We start from the raw sequence: 19,392 nt of genomic DNA on the forward strand, positions 1-19,392 counted from the left end.
TCGGATATCACCAAGTTTGTGTTCGGCTTGAAGATACATCAAAAATGGCATTCTGAACCCATGAGGGGCACTATGAGTTTCTTGTAATGCCTTTTGGACTCACAGACGCCCCGGCTACATTTCAAGCAATGATGAACGGGGTTTTTTGACCATATTTACGTAAATTTGTGCCAATCTTTTTTGATGATTTATTGGTCTACAGTAATACTTGAGCAGATCATTTGTATCATCTACAACAAGTTTTAAGTACACTGCAAACCCACAAATTATATGATAAACGGACCAAATGTGTATTTAGGCAACCTACCATATCTTACTTGGGCCATGTAATTTCAGCCCATGGGCTTGAAGTGGATAAAGGCAAAATAGAGGCTATTACACACTTCCCTTGGACTTTCAGGGTACTACCGTAAATTCGTTCGTGGATATGCTACAGTGGCTAGCCCATTAACCAATCTGCTCAAAAAGGTACAATACTCATGGACTCCAGAGGCCCATCAAGCCTTTTTGCAGCTTAAGGAATTACTCACGCGAGCCCCCATCTTGGCACTTCCAAATTTCAACTTGCCATTTACTATTAAAATTGATGCTTCAGGCACTGGCATCGACATGATCCTCTCTCAGCAAGGGCATCCCATTGTGTCCTTCAGCAAGAAATTATCCACATGCGCCCAAACTGAATCTACTTATGCTCGTGAGATGCTGTCTGTCATACAAGCAGTCCGTAAATGGCACCAATATCTTCTTGGTCACAAATTTTATATTCAGACAGACCATCAGAGCCTGAAGGAACTTACCACACAGCTTATTCATACACTGGAACAGCAAGCATGGCTCTCGAAGTTGCTTGGGTACACATTTGAGATATCATATCGCCCCGGCAAAAGTAATGCTGCTGCCGACGCCTTGTCGCGCGCGCCTTCCCTAGAGTTTCTAGCTTACACCATTGTGGTCCCAAAATTCATTGAGCAGATAAAGGCCGAAGTGAGTTCTTCACCTGAATTGCAAGCCATTTGTTAGCAAATGAGCACCTCTCTAGAACGCTACAATGGGTATACGTTCAAAGATGGAATTTTTTATTACCTCCATAGGATTGTGCTCTCCACTTCACGCTTGCGCTTACAGTTCCTCTCTGAATTTCATGCCACACCACATGGGGGTCATGCCGGTTCACTGCGCACCTTCAAATGCCTCGCGGCCAATCTATATTGGAAGGGTATGCGCAAGGATACCAAAGCTTATGTTGCCCGTTGCCAGATCTGCCAACAAGTCAAAACAATGCAAAAGTCATCGGCAGGCCTACTTCAGCCGTTGCCCGTTCCAGAGAGTATGGGAAGAAGTCTACATGGATTTTATCACCGGACTCCCACCGGCCACAGGGAAGACAGTGATTTTGGTGGTGGTCGATCGCTTAATCAAATATGCCCATTTTTCCCCTTTGCCGACACACTTTACTAGTAATAAGGTTGCCGAAGTGTTAATGCTTGACGTGATTAAACTGCATGGCCTACCATTCTCTATTGTTAGCGATCGCGACCCCATTTTTCGCAGCAATTTTTGGAAAGAATTTTTCCGCTTACAGGGCACTTCGTTGGCGATGAGTTCGACGTATCATCCCCAAAGCGATGGCCAGACAGATGCCCTTAACCGCTGCCTCGAATCTTACCTCCGGTGCTTTGTCAGTGACGCACCTCAGTTGTGGCCAAAATTCCTGGTGTGGGCGGAATACTCCTACAATACGGCACATCCCTCCCTGGACAGTACCTCCTTTGAGGCTTTATATGGTCGTCCGCCGCCGCCGATCGTCAGGTACATCCCCAATGCTTCTCCCAATGCTGTGGTGGATGCTATCCTCCAAGATCGGGATGAGTATGCTCCGATTGCTCAAAGAAAACTTACAACGTGCCTAAGATCACATCAAGACTCAAGCAGATTGTAGGCGCATTGACAGAGAGTTTCAACCTAGGGACTTGGTTTGTGTACGTCTTCAGCCCTATCGGCAATAGACCATCGCCCACCGTATTAACCAGAAACTTTTCCAATGGTACTATGGTCCCTACCCTGTTCTCCGATGGATTGGGCGTGTTGCTTATGAGCTGAAACTCCCTGCGGAATCTCGCTTCCATCCCGTTTTTCATATATCCTTGCTCAAACTTGTGTTGGACATGCCGGAACGCCAGCAATGCTCCCTGCTCTTCCCGCTCCACAGCTCCGCCCTTTGGCCATACTTGCTTGGCGTCGTTTGCAGCGTGGAAATATTCCTGTTTCCCAACTCCTTATTCAATGGGAGCACGTGGGAATATTGCTGTTTTCCAGGCGAGGATAATGTCATGAATATTCAGGATATTGGGCTAAGCCCATTACGACCTACAAGGGTCCATAAGCAGCCCACTTACCTTCAGGATTATTCTACTTAATTGTAGTATATCTTATACATGGCATAACATAGAGAATTATGGACAGATGTAAAGATCTATAAGACCAGTGCTATATAATGCATTCTGGCAGAATGAAAAGGCATCGAGATCATTAAATTCTTACTCTCTTATTCCCTCTTCTTCTCCGTCTCTCCCTCTATTTCTCAGATCCCCAATTCTCAGCTTAATTCACAGGTAATCGTGACACCTTATCAAAGTCGATACATGTTATTTATTTAGTCCTTATTAAGGCTGATGCATGTTATTTATATAGTCCTTGAGGCTGATGCATGTTAATTACTCCTTATTGGATTTGATGAGGAGTCCTTACAAGGGTTTAACTATAAAACCCAAGTTACGTTTGAGTTGTCTTTCTTGTTATCCAGTCCTATCTTTGCTCAGACATCAGTATGGCTATAATAGCCACCCCACCCTGCCTCCCCCGCCGGGGCTTTCAACCCAAAAAAAGAAAAATGCGGTTGAATAAGACACCTTGATTATGCCATATGAAAAATTTCAGCTTTACCACCTAGTCTCTTGTTCTCTTTACTGTTCTTGGTTAAAATGGTATTCTCGGTTCTTGGCAAATCAATCCCAAAGTGTTGTTTGAAGGTTCTTTGTGGAAGTCAAGCAGGACTCATGTTAGCCTTTGGTAATCAATCTTTACTAAACCAATCCAGCTCTTCACCAGTTAAAAGTCAAGGCTGCTCCATCCATGTAAGTGGCAGCTAGCATTCCCCATCCCTCTTTCCCTTTAATTTCTATTTGAAACCCCTATCTCCATTTTATCCCTTCTTTAACCAAAAATCCCCCATATCTCCCGAACCAGCCATTAGAATTCCATCAAAATCACGGCCACATCCACCCCTCACCATCACTAACACTCAATTTCTTATTCCATCCAGCCAAACTCTAAAAGCTTCTACCGTACTTCCTAACTTTTCCAGACTTTTGAATTTCGACAATTGGAAATCAACTGAGAACCCTACTCAATCCAAGTTGTAGCCTTAAGGCATTAGCACCTAGGTTCAACCGAAGTTGCAGACTAAACTGAGAACCATAAATCCCCAAAAATGTTCTTAGGCAATTTACTTTGAAACCTCCTGTGAGGAATATTCCCCTCTTTTATTAAAACTTAACCAAACTTTTACCTTTGCATTCTTAGTCCCATTAATGCCTATCTAGCCCAAAAGTCCACCAAAATTAAAACCTTAAACCCTAACCGAAGCAATACTCATATAAACCCTAATTTGAACTTTTAAGTTGGTTTTGCCTTGTATCTTGATTGCTGGCCGTCATTCAATTGAGGCTACATCATCCATTCGGGGTATCCTAGGGCATGTGGATCGATGCATTTTAACTAGGAAAAGAAAAAAAATAATACATTAAATGGAGGTTTGTAGTTCCAGTCAAGCCCAAGGCACTGATTTGGGAAAATGACAAAAGGCCAAGTTGGGCAAACCATGCCAAAATGTCTTACTTAACCCCTAGACATGGATTGTTACATTTCAGATTCATTTGTGCCTAATCATACTTGAACATAATTTTATATCTGGAGTACTAAATTTAAGGAGGGTTGGTGTGTCGAGCTCGGGTAAAGGAGGAGGGTTGGTGTGTCAGGTCGGCAGCCGGCACCGGAAAAAATTTAGCCAAACCCTTTTCATGGATTCGACTTTATATGATAAAAGCTATGCTAGGGCGTTCCCCGACAAAAGAAGCGATGCGCTACACTATGGCCTGGGTGTAGTGATAAGTGGGCAAGGGTTAGCTAGAGCGTCCCCTGTAAGCGATACGTCGCATTGGCGCCCGGATGCAGTGATAAGTAGGCAAGGGTTCCTGTGCAGTGGACAAGTGCGGGAAAAGAAGCAAGTCCAAAAACGTAGGATTAGATTGGCATCTTGGAATATAGGATCTTTAATAGGTAAGAGCTTAGAATTGATAGATGTTATGAGGAAAAGAATGATTAATATAGCTTGCATTCAGAGACTAGATGGAAGGGTAAAAAAGCTAAAGAGTTGGATGACTTTAAACTTTGGTATACTGGGGATAAAACAAATAAAAATGGAGTAGATATAATAGTGGATAAAGATTTAAAAATGATGTGGTGGATGTTAAAAGAGTGGGTGATAGGATTATTGTTATCAAGCTTTTAATGGAGAAAGAGTTCGTAAATATAATTTGTGCATATGCACATTAAGTAGGATTGGATGAAAGTCTGAAGCTAGAATTTTGGGAAAATATGGATGGATTAATGCAAGGAATTCGTCAAGGAGAAAAGATTATCATAGGAGGTGATCTAAATGGACATTGGAAAAGATCAAAGAGGCTATGAGATTGTACATGGAGGATATGGTTTTGGAGAGAGGAATGAGGAAGGGATTTCAATTTTAGATTTTGCTATTGCTTTTGATCTATCTATTATAAATACTTAGTTCAAAAAGAGAGATGAATATTTAATTACCTTCAAAAGTGGACATCATAGAAGCCAAATAGATTTCTTCCTAACTAGAAGGACTGATAGATTGTTGTGCAAGGATTGCAAGGTGATACTGGGGGAAAACTTAATTGCACAACATAGACTTGTGGTCTTGGATATGTGCTTAACCCCAATAACTCATAAAAGGTCCAAGATTAACTATTCCAAGATAAGATGGTGGAACTTGAAAGGAGAGTGCTCGAAATCCTTCGTTAATGAAGTAGTCAAACAAGGAAAGTGGGATTTTAAGGGGGATACTAATGCGATGTGGAATGAGTTGACTATGTGTATCAAGAAGGTGGCTAAAGATGTCCTAGGTGAATCAAAAGGAAAGCTTCATTCTTATAGAGAGACTTGGTGGTGGGATAGTGTGGTTCAAGCTGCCATTAGAAATAAGAAAGCTAGTTTTAAGACATGGCAAACTAAGGATGTTGAGGATCTTCAAAGGTATGGGTTGGATAGAAATGAAGCTAAGAAAATTGTGGGAAAAGCAAGGGAAAAGAAGTATGAAGAGTTATACCTTAAGTTGGGCACAAAGGAAGGGGAAAAATTTATTTATAAAATAGTTAAGATGAGGGATAGGAAGAGTAGAGATCTTGACCGTGTTAGATGTATTAAAAATGGAGATGGTAAAGTATTAGTATGTGATGAAGACATTAAGAAAACATGGAAAATCTATTTATCTACTCTACTAAATGAGCATACTTCAAGCACTTATGATTCGAAAGATCACACCTTTCATCAAGGCACCAACTTTCAAACTTATATACGTAGAATTTCGATGTCCGAAGTAAAAGAAGCACTAAGCAGGATGAAACTCGGCAAGACACAAGGTCCTAATGAAATCCCAATAGAAGTATGAAAGAGCTTAGGAACCCATGGACTAGTTTGGTTGACTAAGTTGTTTAATAAGATTATGAGCACAGGGAAAATGCCAAATGAATGGAGGAGAAGTGTCGTGGTTCCAATTTACAAAAATAAAGGAGATATTCAAAGTTGTAATAACTATAGGGGAATTAAATTAATGAGCCATACTAAGAAATTATGGGAGAGAATAATTGAAACCCGTTTGAGACACTTAACTACAATTACGGAGAACCAGTTTGGGTTTATGTCGGGAAGATCTACAACGGAGGCTATTTACCTAATTAGGAAACTTATGGAAATGTATAAAGAATGTAGGAATGACCTTCATATAATATTTATTGACCTAGAAAAAGCTTATGATAGGTCCCTAGAGCGTTAATTTGGTAAGTACTACAAAAAAGAAGTGTTGCAAGTAAATATGTAGATTTAGTTAAGGATATGTATGATGGTTCAGTGACAAGTGTAAGAACAGTGGGGGGACAAAGTAATGAATTCCCAATTACAGTTGGGCTACATCAAGGATCAACTTTAAGCCCATATCTATTTGCACTTGTAATGGATGAATTAACCAAAGACATTCAAGATGAGGTCCCTTGGTGTATGCTTTTTGCTGATGATATTGTGTTGATTGATGAGACTCGAGTGGGGATTAATAGTAAATAAGAATCATGGAGAGTAGCTTTGGAATCAAAAGGCTTTAAACTAAGTAGAACGAAGACAAAATATCTAGTTTGTAACTTTAGTCATGATCGAGTAGACGATGAGCTGGTGATACTTGATGATAAGGAGATTCCTTAGAGTGATTGTTTTAATTACCTAGGTTCAATCATAAGTAAAAGAGGTGATTTAGAGGATGATGTTTCCAAAGAATTAAAATAGGGTGGATGAAGTGGAGAGGTGCGTCCGGGGTCTTGTGTGATCTGCGTATTCTATTAAAGCTTAAAGGAAAATTTTATAGGACCGTTGTTCGACCAGCTTTGATGTACGGTGCAGAGTGTTGGGCTGTTAAAAAGTATCATATAGATAAACTCAGTGTGACAAAAATGAGGATGCTAAGATGGATGAGTGGCAAAACTAGGATGGATAAGATAAGGAATGATCATATTAGAGTTGGTTTGGGAGTTGCTCCCATAAGTGATAAGCTTCGAGAAAGTCATTTGAGGTGGCATGGCCACGTTCAACGGAGACCTATAAATGCCCCTGTACGGAGAAGTGATATAATCCAGATTGAAGGAACTAGAAGAGCTAGGGGTATACCTAAGATAACCTTAAGAGAAGTGGTGAGAAAGGATATGCATAGCTTAGGCCTAGTATTTAGCATGCCCTCGAACAGAACTAATTGGAAGGCAAGAATCCATGTAGCCAACTCCCATTTAGTTGGGACAAGGCTTATTGTTGTTGTTGTTGTTGTAGTACTAAATTGACACTTCTGGGGTGAAAGATCGTTGATGTTCCTACATTTTCTATGAAGAGAGATGCATACCTCAGAGACTATTTGCTTCTATTGACATATTGAAAATTTCGAGGCTATGATTAATAGTAGGTCCTTTGTATTTGAGAAAACAGAGGTAAGCTAAACTTTACTTTGTCAGTCTTACTCCATTGTTGCAGTCTTCATCTTCTACTTGCAAGGAAAAAACCTAGCAAGACCATATCAAATAGCAGTTGCTAGTTGCTCTCTCATTTAGTTATCACCTTCTATGTTTATTTTTGATATTCTCTTTACATGATGTTTACATGATGGATAAGGCAGGAAGGTGGGGTGTAGCCCTTTACCTTTTAACTGTTGTTATCATTGATGGTTTTGTTATGCTTTCTGATGTTTAGGAAGGGAGAATGGAATAAATAAGGACACGAGGAATCATCTCAAAAGTTGAAACCGGAACTTTAATGTCCATTCATTTTTTTTTTTTGTTCCCTCTCTCACTTCTCTGCTGCTGCATTGTTCTGGGGTATTTCCTTGTTGACATCTTTTTATATTGACTTGCAAACCACATCTAAGTAGTATCAGATATTCTTCCTTTCGTATAACTGTGCGTTTGTATGATAATTTTTGATTCCTCGTCTGGGTGTTGTGTCAATTATTTGTTATGGCCTTGACTTTTGAGTCTGGTGTCTGTGTTGACTGTTGTGGTTGCAAATGTCATCAACAATGTCGTGTAGCACAAGTTGATCTTTGTTGAATTAAAAATAGTGTCTAAGCTCTTTAAAGGGAGGCTTAATACTGTACTGAAACAGCTCTGTATATTGGAAGACTGACTTACATGCCATGCCACATGGATACGAGAGAAAATGTTTGAGACATCAAGTACTGTTGGAAGTCTGAATTCTATAACCAGCCAACAGTAGAAAAAGCGAAGAAGAGAAAGCAAGAGAGAAGGAAGAAGTGAAGAGAATTGGGAAGAGGGAGAGTTGCACAAGATGCTCCAGCTCTCGCCAAGTTACTTTATTTATAGGGGCGGGATGATCTCCCAGAATATTTCAAAATTGGGAATATACATTATCTGAAACCAAATAAGGAAAGATGTCTTGAGAATCATTCCAATGTAATCTTACTTGCGGCCTAAGTAAAGTGAACTGTTGAAGTAAAAACACTTACTAGAAAGACAGGTTACCCCTCATGCTACATATTATAATGAGTACCACTTGAGGTATGCTTTGGCCTGTGAAAGAAATCTGACTGCTTTCCCTAAAAAGGAAAAGAAAGTAGTAGGGAATTTTAATGGGAAAACCTGGAACATCCCAAAAATCGTGCCGAACAGGTTTTCTTCTTCTTCGCTCTCCTTTGAAGAGATCTGTATGTATGGTTTTTTTTTTTTTTTTCTTGGCTTGCTATGTTTTGTGCCAGTATATTGGTTTTGGGTGGAGGAGATCTTGGTAGTCTCCTTTGTAGACAAGAAGCGCTGGGGGAGGTGAAATACTGCCTTTTCAGTACCTATTCTTTCTTTATTCCTATTGTCAAGATTGTGCTTGCAAGTGGCTGAGGGCGCTGGACCATTAGTTACTGAGTCGCAATTCATCTGATTAGGTTAAGTCTTGGTCAATGTCCAGGTTGAAACATATCATGCTGATTAATTGCTTTTGTTTTATACATGCAAAAGAAATACTGAATTTAGTGTGGCATCCTGTGACATTGTGAGGTCGGTGTACCACAACTTCGGAGTGTGCTATGGTATATTTGAGTGCTCAGGTATTTGATAGAAAGACACCTAGTGGATGATGGCAAAAGGGTGCTAAACTCCTTGAGATGGTTTGGTACACAGGGCTGCCTAAGCACTTCTGGCATAATGTGTCAATTTTCGGAATAACATACTTTTTGGTGTGTGGGTTTTTCATTGCCATACTTTCATGGGCTAATCTTGGTACACTGTTGGTTTCGTGCTCTGTTTCTTTCTTTTCTTTCCTTCTTCCCCCCCCCCCCCCCCCAATTTTGCTGTGATTGTTGAGTCCAGGAAGAAAAGAATTCATCTGACTGTTGTCATGTATCCGTTTGCAGGGTGGAGTTATTCAGGGCGCTTGGACCCGCAGATCTCGAGGTGAAACCCTGAAGAGACCCAACCGGAAATCATGGAAACAAAGGACAGATATGTTCATGAGGCCCTTCTTACTGAATGTTTTCTTCTCTAAGAGATATATCCATGCAAAGGTGGTTCACCGAGGTACTAGTAAAGTAATCTCTGTTGCCAGTACAAATGCTAAGGATTTGAGGAACACTTTGCCATCCCTGGTTGATCACAATGCTTGTAGAATAGTCGGGAGACTGATTGCTGAGAGATCCATGGAAGCTGACGTTTTCGCAATGTCTTATGAGCCCAAGAAAAATGAAAGAATTGAAGGTAAATTGGGCATTGTTCTCGATACTATCAAGGAGAATGGGATTATTTTTGTAGATTAACTTCTCTGTGGTCATTGGTCAGAGCTCAGGATTTCAATTGTTCACGCCGCCACACCATCCATTTGTAGAGTTTCTGTTTTCCCTTAAAAACTGTTGTAGCATGTTTGTCATAAGACTCATAACAAAGTGGAAAGATAAATGAAGAATCACTATAATTCTTCTAAACAGATGAACCTGTTTATGTTATGTGCCAATTAGCAGTCACCGCATGGCTTGTTTTTCTGAATGTTGCAGGAACTAGGAACCTTTGCATGAAGCCGTTTTTTTTGTACCTTGCGGACCAGAAGAATTAAGGGAAAATTGTCTTCATTCACTATAGACTGGAAAAGATTTACCAAATTTTTTTTCTGATGAAAATTCAAAGGATTAGCTAGTACAGGAGTTTAGCTTTAGGCATTAGCTGTTAGGTTACGGATCTAACTGATAAGGAAAAATAATAATAGTAAACCAACCGGATTGAACTAGGGTTGGCGAATCAGTTGGGTTGAAGCCAAAGACAAATGGTTCATATCGAATGAATCAAAACTAGAGGATAACCCAGAGAATTCTTGGAAATTTGGGATTGAAGGAACTAAACTGTTGTGGAAAGAAACATGATCCGGCCAAATTCGGGATGGCTAATTGTGCCAAGAAAGGAAATAGAAACTAACTCAAATTGAGGGAATCAAAACCCTACGATTGTGCTGTTACAAAGGAGATTCGTGAATCGAACGGTTGGAAGTAAAAGGTAAATCATATACAAGTAGAGAAATAACACAAAGAGGAGGTAACTGACTTGTTTCCCTCCATTCCATCTTTCAATTAAGCTCTGCAATTTGCCAGGATTCTTTGGTGATGCATTTATTGACTTAACAATCGGAGGTGGCTTCCCGACCGCAAAGTCAGCCCTCGTCTGATGTTTGTTTCTAGGCCTCTGACACTTGAACGATTTTTTAGTTGCATCATTTGGCACAGTTTGTGGGAAATGATTCAGAAAAGTCATGGTAGAAACAAAGATTGACATTTCAGAGAAATCATAATCAGAATCAAATTCGTCCACCACCTCAGGGTGAGGATCCGATTCCCTCGGACGGAGACTCGTTACAAGAGATCGAGCAGCAAGAAGAAGAAGAAGTAAACGGTGGTGGGCGCTTGGATGATCAACATCGAGAGATACAAATCATCCTGCCATCCAAAAACAAATGAATCGGAACCAACAAGAAATGAACCAAATGCAGGATTAGTTCCTCGAGATGCAAGTGCTCCTGAGAACGATGGCAAGGCGCCTGGGCCCCCCAAGAAACCCTAATCCTTTTAATCAGGAAGAAGCAAGAAGGCAAGCTGGAGGAACCAGGAGGAGGGCTTCCCTTGTGAGAAGAGGTTCACTAGGGGCAAATTTTTTGGCAGCCACAAGATATAAACCCAAGGTGTAACGAAAGAGAAGATGTAGAGGGCCAACGCTTGGGAGTGCGAAGAACGGGGGAACTTCCTAGTCGGGGTGAGGTCGGTCTGCAAGATTGATCACAAAGCAGTCGAATGGGGACTCTAACATGGTTCAAAAGAGGTGTCTGAACGCATTCCAACACATTGCATCACTTTGACGAAAAAATGTTTGAACACCCAACGTTAGGGCTGTCCAGATTGATCGGGAGTTGGCTGATATAATGTGAAACCCAGCCCTAACCTTGACCCGGAAACCCTATTGTTTGTGGGTCCGACAACCCGAAGTAAAGCGAGAAGTCAGCTATGGGCCATCCCAGTGGAAGACTTGGTGACTGGCTTTGAATCCATGAGTGTTGATGACAGTGTTCTATTTATGGAAACTGAATCCTGATGAAGATCGGATTAGTTGATGGACTTGGAGTGCTCTCTGTCATGGTTCGAAGGCATTTCTACCTACTAGGTAAGTCACTTGGTGGGTGTGCAAAACCCCTTTATGTTTGGATTTGATCTGAGCCTTCAATTCCCTGTTTTGGATTTGCTGTTCTGATTAGTTGACTGGACCAGTCGACCAATCCAATCGATCAATGGGTTCTGTCTTTGCTAATTAGGTCTTGCTTGCTCTATTTAAGTCCAATCTCAAGTCTACTTCGTATTTTCTGCCTCCAAACTCTTTGGAACGAACCAAAGACCTCTGCAAGTCATCTCCCTTGCGTTCTTGGTGTTTATCTTGACGGATCTTCGTCAAAACTCGTGTTCTTACACAAAAAGGTATGTCTACACTCTCTTCTTCTTCTTCATCTTTGTTTTCTTTCCTTTTTGGGATAAGACAGTAGAGAAGATGCTGCATTCTCTGTTGCAAACATCTCTGTACTTATCTCTCATGATCTTCCTAAGGATTAATGGCTAAAGCAATGTTCTTAATCATGATCATTGCAAGCTTTTGAAGGAATCATGATCTAAATCATGATCTTGTCTTCGTTCATCTTTGATTTAAATTCTGATCTTCTCAGATCTATTTTATTGATCATATTAGTAGTCAATCACTGTGTTTTCTTTACATGATCCATGATCTATCAATCTCTAGTTGTTTCTCCTTTATCATACCATGCTTTCTTCAAGAATCATGACTGATACATCTATGGTAAGTTTTGTTTCCTTATTTAGATCCATGTTCTTTAGTCTTAGATCTATTTTCTTGAAGATATATGCATGCCTTTCATGATTTCTTTATCAAAATCAATGATCCATCATCCTATTGTTCTTGTCTATGATTTATACTTTGAATTCTTCAAGAACTATGATTTGATCTAATTATGGTAACTTTTGTTTCCTAATTTGTAACTTGAAGACTTGATTCGATTAGTGTTTTGAAGTCCTCTATATACTAGGATGCTATCATAGTAGTTTACCCTTTGTTTGGTACCCTTTTGAACCACCAATTTGGTTCTTTATTCTCAAAACTTTGATTTTGAAGGCCACTGTCTCTGTTGGTCGACTGGGACAGTAGACCAATCCAATCGACCAATGAGTACAACAACTCCAGATTTGGTCTGTTTTGGATGTTTTGATATCTTTCCTTTTAGGGATCTTTCCTAATATGTTGTATACACTTGTTTAGGACATTCTTCTCAAGTTTGTCAAGATCTTACTTGAAATCTTAAGATTCCTTTGCGAGTTATAAAAGGTAAGGATGGTTACTTCCTTAACAACATAAATTGTATATCTTAGTTTCTATATTTGAATCTTGTTAGTTTATTTCTTTAATTAGATTCTTACAATGTTATACTACTGTTGTACTGTCTTGATATTAGTAGCATTACTTGTTTATATTAAATTGACTCATGTATGATTTACTTACCAGTTTTATACAAGTTGAATGTTATTATTGATTTCTTTCCATATGTGAAGTTACCATATATGTGATGTTATGGATTGATGCTTGTGTATGCTTAAGTATGGTTTGGAAAGGGGAGGTATCCTTTTGACATTTCTGTCCTTGGACTACTACGGGAATATTATGGGATGTTTCCGAAGATGCCCTTGGACACCTTCCTAAACTGTTGGATGACATATTTAGGGTTGTCTAGTAGTGTTTGGCTAGGATGTCCCGTTATGTCAGACCCTAATCGGAGGGGTATTAAGACCGAACGACCCGTGGTAACAATGGGGATTCGTGGGCGCTCAAGACCGGTAACCAATCCGTGAGAGGACAAGAATCACATTGTGGGGACCATTTATCGGTAGGGTTGCATATGGTTAGACTTAGGCTCACGGGCGCTTAAGACCGGTAACCAACCCATGAGAGGACGTGGAGCTTCCCGTTTACCATATGTGGATGACCTATAGGGTTGATGAGTCCGTAGTCAGGGACTATGATGACTCTAGTGTGAAGGATGCTGGAAAGGATCGCCAGGGGCGAGGAATGGACGTATCTGGATCTGACTTGATGTAACTGAGTAGGAGACTTGCATTTGGCTAGGCTTTGACCCTGACATGCGCCGGTACTTAGGCCAATGGTGATGTGAGAGAGTGGTGACCTATACCCCCAGCCATGGAATGTCCCGAGGGATGCCGGACCCACTACCAAAAGGCGTTGTGTGATGAGACCTTCCTAAAGAAGTACGGTGTTACGACTTAAAGCATGTCTGCCAATAGAGACCAGCATACATAGAGTTAGAATCATATTACATCATGTGTTTCATATCATGTAGCATTTTACTTTGCTTTGAAATCCTACTATATATGTTGATATGGATTAACTGCCTTACTGAGTTTCTTTGAAACTCATTCCTTTTGTACAATGTTTTGTTAGACTACTCTATAGGTTTTGAGTATCATGACTTCTCGTATGAAGAAGTGCAAGGAGAAGAGGCATATCTCCAGGAAGGTGATTGCAGTTACAACAATTACACTGAAGATTTCGCGGGTGGTTATGCTGTGTACAATGCTTAGCTCGACCATAGAGTGGAAGTGCCCTTGTGCCATTTTTGAGATTTATACTTATAGAGATGTTGTCTATAAGATTGAGAACAATTTAGTTACCTATTGTACCTGCTATTGGGATTAGATTTCATTATGTTCCTTTTCTTTTAGAACTACTATTCCGCTGGTTGTAGAGTGGGATTCCGCCTCACTTTACTTATTGATTTAGACACTCTGATTATCTTTCGTACTCTGATTATATATATGGTTTATTCTTTCCTTATTTGGATCTTTGGTTTATCTTTTGCACATTGATTATTATTGTTCATGATTATGTTATTGTCTATGTGGGAGGTTGATTACTCGATACTTGGTCTTCAGGGCTGTGGATCACACACTCGGGTATGCCAGGTAGGGTACCGGCTGGGTGGATGTGACATATAAACCAGAAGTTGGGACAACTCACGAAGGGAAAGAAGACAGATGACATTTACTAGATCATCAGGAAAAACCTGTTCGTGGATGCGATCGTCAGGTATGAGTTTCCCCACAGTTTTAAACTCTCGACCTTTTCTTTGTTCAACAAATGTGGGTATTAGGTGGCGCATATAAGTTATTACCAGCAAATAATGGTGGTAGCCAGAAAGTTCGACAAGACTTATACAGGGTGTTCAGATCTTCTCTTATGGGAACAACGCAAAAGTGGTTCTTGAACTTACCATCAGGGGGGACTGCCGGATCAGACGAATTAGCCCAGAAGTTCATCGATTGGTTTTAGAGTGGCATACAAACATAAAAGACAGGAGGATACTCTATTCACTATAAAACAAGTAAAGAATGGTCTATTCGGGATTACTTGCAAAGGTTCAACAAGGCGACGATGGAGATCGAGAATATCAACGAACAAGTCGCAAAAACGGCTAATTTTACAGGAACTTCTCATAGGCGCCTCTTGGAGGTGTTGTTACAGGATATGCCGACCTTGTATGTTGAACTAGTCCAGAGGTGCCAGAAGCAAGCAAAGGTGACATAAATCCTTGATGCACAACAAGGAGAAGCAATGATAGCAAGTAAAGAACAAAAGGCTCATGAGAAAGGGCAAGGTTCGAAGGGACCAAACAATGATTGAGGAAATAAGGGACAACCCAATTGGAGGCAATGATCTCCTAATCAAATAGAATACACAATGTTGAATGCCCGATGGTCCAAAATTTTGATGCAAATCAAGGATTGGGATATTTTAAGATGACTGCCAAGATGGTATCTAAGCCCGCAGAGAGGAACATGAACAAATACTGCAAGTTCCACAAGGATTATCGGCATTACACCGATGATTGTAGGCATCTAAAAGCAAGTATCGATAGATTAATATCTGAGGGGCATATTGCCAGTTATGTGAGGCATAAGGAAGGTGATTGAGAGAGAAGAACTGCTGGAGAAAAGAGGAGAGAATGACCGAGAAGCAGGGATCGCATGCTTGAGACTTCCAACACAAAAAAGGAAAAGAGATAGTCAAGGCAAACCAATCCCCAATCTTACGATTTTTAGGGGATCAAAGCCGAGTCTCCTAGGAGATTGAAGGCGACATCTAAATTCATGGGATTGGCAGAAGCTATCAAGAAAAGGAAAAAGACTTGGTTCACAGGAAACAATCACCTTTTTTGAGGAAGATGAAATAGGAATCTATACCCTTTATGATGATGAAATCATGATAAAAGTTGAGATTGGTCATCGGAAGGTTCACTGGGTACTTGTCGATACAGGATCATCTGTCAATCTTCACTCTTTTGAAGCCTACCAAAAGTTAAAAAAAGAAGAGGACTTATAGCCAAGTTTGATGCACTTATACGGATTTGCGGGATCCTCAGGCAGTAGAGAAGGAACGGTACACCGAGATTTGACTGTCGGGACATACCCAAAGGAAACCACGGTTTGGGTAAATTTCTTGATCACTTGGGAGCTACCGTGTACAATGTGATCCTCAGAAGACCAACTTTGGCCAAGTTAGGAGCTTTTGTGTCACCCAGACACATGAAAATAAAGTTCTCGACGGATCACGGTGTTGGAGATGTGAAATCCCGCACCAACCCTAATCCGGAAATCTATTTTGTAGGTTCGAAGACTCGAAGTCAAGGTAGAAGACGGCTGTGGACCCTCTCTGTTGAACCTATTGGCTCTGACCTAGAACCAATGGAGATTGATAATGAAGATCCCATCTTGGAAACCTTGTTAGATTTTGGAAGATGTAATGTAAATGATAATGGACTTGGAAGATGGACCTTGAGTACAATGTGGACACCTTCGGAAGGTCCTATGAAGTTAGGTAAGACCTTTCCTTAAAGTTAGTTGAGGACCCAAGTGGTGGTTTTGGATTTAGGATACCAAAATTCAACAACTTGCAAGGGGGAAACCCCTTTGGTTGACCCAATTGACCAAAGAAGTCGACCAAAGCAAGCCTTGGACATAATTGTTTATTTTTGGAAGTTTAAGGTTTTGAAGTCCTATTTGAATGTAACTTCGGACTAAACCTAAACACTTTGCTTCTTAACTTTTGGAGAAAGTGAGAAGAACCCTAGAGCCTCCTCTTCAAGCCCAAGGTTGATTCCAAGCATCCAAGCAAAGTTCCTCCATTGATCTTCTTCTACAAGGTTAGTATTCAATCCAATACTTCATTGATTTACTTTCTCTACTGTTTCTACTACTTGTTTTGATTGTGAAGAAGGTCTTGCACTACTGTAATGACCTAGTCTCTGATCCTCATAGTCTTAGAGTGAATGTTCCCATTCACTCTACTCTTTCCTTAGACAATAAGGTGTGATTTCATTGTTTTGATCTAGCATGAGACCATGATTTTCTCTCACTGTTGTTATTTGATTCTAATCCATGTTAGATCTATTCCTAGGTTGTTTTCTATGCATGATCTACTATTTTTTTTACCTTTAGAATGAATCCCCATTCATTGTAGCCTTTCCGTGAGAATCTGCGGATCAAGCCTATTAGGTGATTAATTGGATTTCTATTCTAATGGCCTTATTGTCCGTCCGTACACAGTAGCTTTGGTTGATCCCCTTGGTCGACCCAATCGACCAAGGCAACTGACCAAAGGTGTGCCTGTAACAACCCCCGTAATTCTAAACTGGGATCCGTATTACAGGTCCGATAACCCGAATGTCCAGCTAGAATAAGTTATGGAATAGCCGGATTTAAGACCATGATCCATACCATGAGTCCATGGATCTGGATTTTGCTGATGAAGAACTTGCTTAAAGTGGATCACCAGTCGGAGTCAAGGTGTGTATGAAGATGTACGGAATTGAGGTAAGAACTCCCCCACATATTGTATAGGGTTAGGTTTGAGTTGGGGATCAACCCCTTGAGCAAAGCACCCAATTTTATGACTATTTCTTGATCAATTGAAGAAAATGGCTGAAGAGATCGTCACTCGTGCTACAGGTGAGATTATTGGATAGGTAGCTGATCAGCTATTTGATGAAAATGACTTTGACCCCCCTTTTGAAAGAACCCCTGAGAAGAATGTTCCTGAGGAGAATATTCCTAAAGAGAATATTGCTCCTATTGATAATGTTCCTAATGCTGCACCCACCTATTTTGGATGTTATTCCACCCATTCCTATCTTAGATAATGTTATCCCAGATGTTGTTCCAGATGTCATTGGAGACCCTGCTCTAGGCGTCAATCTAGATAATTTTCCAGATATTGCTCCCTCAGTTTTTAATATGCAGGTTGATCCCCCTGCTGAATCCAGAAGCCAAGAAAATATATCGGCTGAAGTAGTTGACTTTTAAGTTGCTTCTAATGATGCCGCTTTAATGCCCAATCTCCATGAGATAGCTAAAGTTGCTACCCCTCATCCAGTCGATCCTGGTCATCTCGAAGATACTCAGAGCGTTGCTTATTATGGTGATCGCTTTAATCCCTCTTTGGGTTTAAACAAAAATCACACTGCCAATTGGAACTGGCAAGTCGCTCATAAGTGGGGAAGTAAAGGCAAAATCCCTCAAGATAAAAGAGAAACAGCTGCAATGAGTGACTTCGGGCTTTATTCTCATGCCTGAGGGTAAGAAATGAATCTCCCTTTTATACTGAATCGAAGATTGAACTTTCTCCTTTAATCTCTGCTTTGCTAAATCTCTTGATCCTATTTACAGATGTTTTGGTGCTATCTTCAATGCTTTTTTCAGAAGTTCTAGAAAGAGAAAAGATTCTTTCCCTAGAGAACTAGGATCTAATCAACAGATATTTTTAATTGATTGATGAGGTACAAGAACTCAAAAGTAGCTTGAGATATTCAGAGAGAAAACTAGAAGCTACATAGTAAAGGGAAAAAGAATTGTATTCTGAGATTGATGGTTTACAAGATGATTTTGCCTTGTGTTCTGATCTCTATGCTGAATTGTAGGAAGAGAATTCAAGTTTGAAAGCCTCTGTGATGAAGCACAAAGAGGATCTCCTGCAAATGAAGATGTTAAAAAATGATGCTCTGGAAAGAGCCAAGCTTGCCAAATATGAAAGACAGGAAGCTTAGCAGAAATTGGAGAGGGCCATTGCTTGGTCTAAAAGTGTTGAAAAAGAAAGAGATGAGTCACTGGTGAGACTTCAAAGAACTGACGAATGAAACAGTTGCAACAAGTTGTTGATTCCCTTTCACAGGAGAGATTTGACTTGGAAATTGAAAAGAATAACTTCAAGATTAGTTTGGATGAGATCTCCCAGGAAAAGGCAACCATGGCACAAGCTTTTGAAGAAGAAAAGAAACAGTTTGAACCTAAGAAGAAGAGAATGCAAGATGATTATCAACTTGCCTTCAATGCTGTTACTCCTGCCATTGATCAGGCAAAATATAATCCAACCTTCCTAGGATTCTGCAAGAATGTGCTAAAGGTTTGCATAATGAAGTTTGGGGTGAAGTTCTCAAGATTTACCCCAAATTTGATTTCAAAGTGATTCCTTCTCGCTTTCTCCCAAGTAGGAGATTTTTTGATCTTCGGAGCCTGAAGCACCCTGAATCCGATAGCTCTTCAGAAGAATTTGAAGATGAGGACTCTTCAAAAGAAGAAACTTCCATCCCGGATGAAGACAATAGTTTTGATAATGAACATTCCACCAGAAAAGATGATACTAATCCTCCTGCTTAGAGAGGAAAAATTTTCCAGAGAACTTTTAAGAAACCTTCTGAGATAATGATTGACCATAATTTTAATAACTGATCCGAAGCTTTTTTAGAAAGTTGCTGACAAGAGCTTTAGTGATTGATTAGAAACCTTTACGTATCTTGACTTGTAAGAAATCCATGATTAGCTTCGGAAAGCATGATCAGCCTCGGAAGGCATAGCTTACGGAAAGCTTGACTTACGAAAAGTCCTTGACTAGC

General features: G+C 40.3%; 1 protein-coding gene across 1 annotated transcript in view; it reads left to right on the top strand.

Annotated features, from left to right (window-relative positions):
- LOC149029110 (Ribosomal L18p/L5e family protein) overlaps positions 1-9,986 on the top strand; it is a 42,710-nt gene extending 32,724 nt beyond the window's left edge. The window contains exon 2 of the mRNA XM_089140428.1: positions 9,257-9,986. Coding sequence (XP_088996554.1) covers positions 9,257-9,655 — 399 coding nt within the window. The 3' untranslated portion in view covers positions 9,656-9,986. The remainder of the gene's footprint in view (positions 1-9,256) is intronic.
- Positions 9,987-19,392: the final 9,406 nt, after the last annotated feature.

The sequence above is a fragment of the Hakea prostrata genome, chromosome 1, assembly GCF_041222555.1.
Source record: "Hakea prostrata isolate BN-2017 chromosome 1, UWA_Hpros_2, whole genome shotgun sequence".
Taxonomy (NCBI): domain Eukaryota; kingdom Viridiplantae; phylum Streptophyta; class Magnoliopsida; order Proteales; family Proteaceae; genus Hakea; species Hakea prostrata.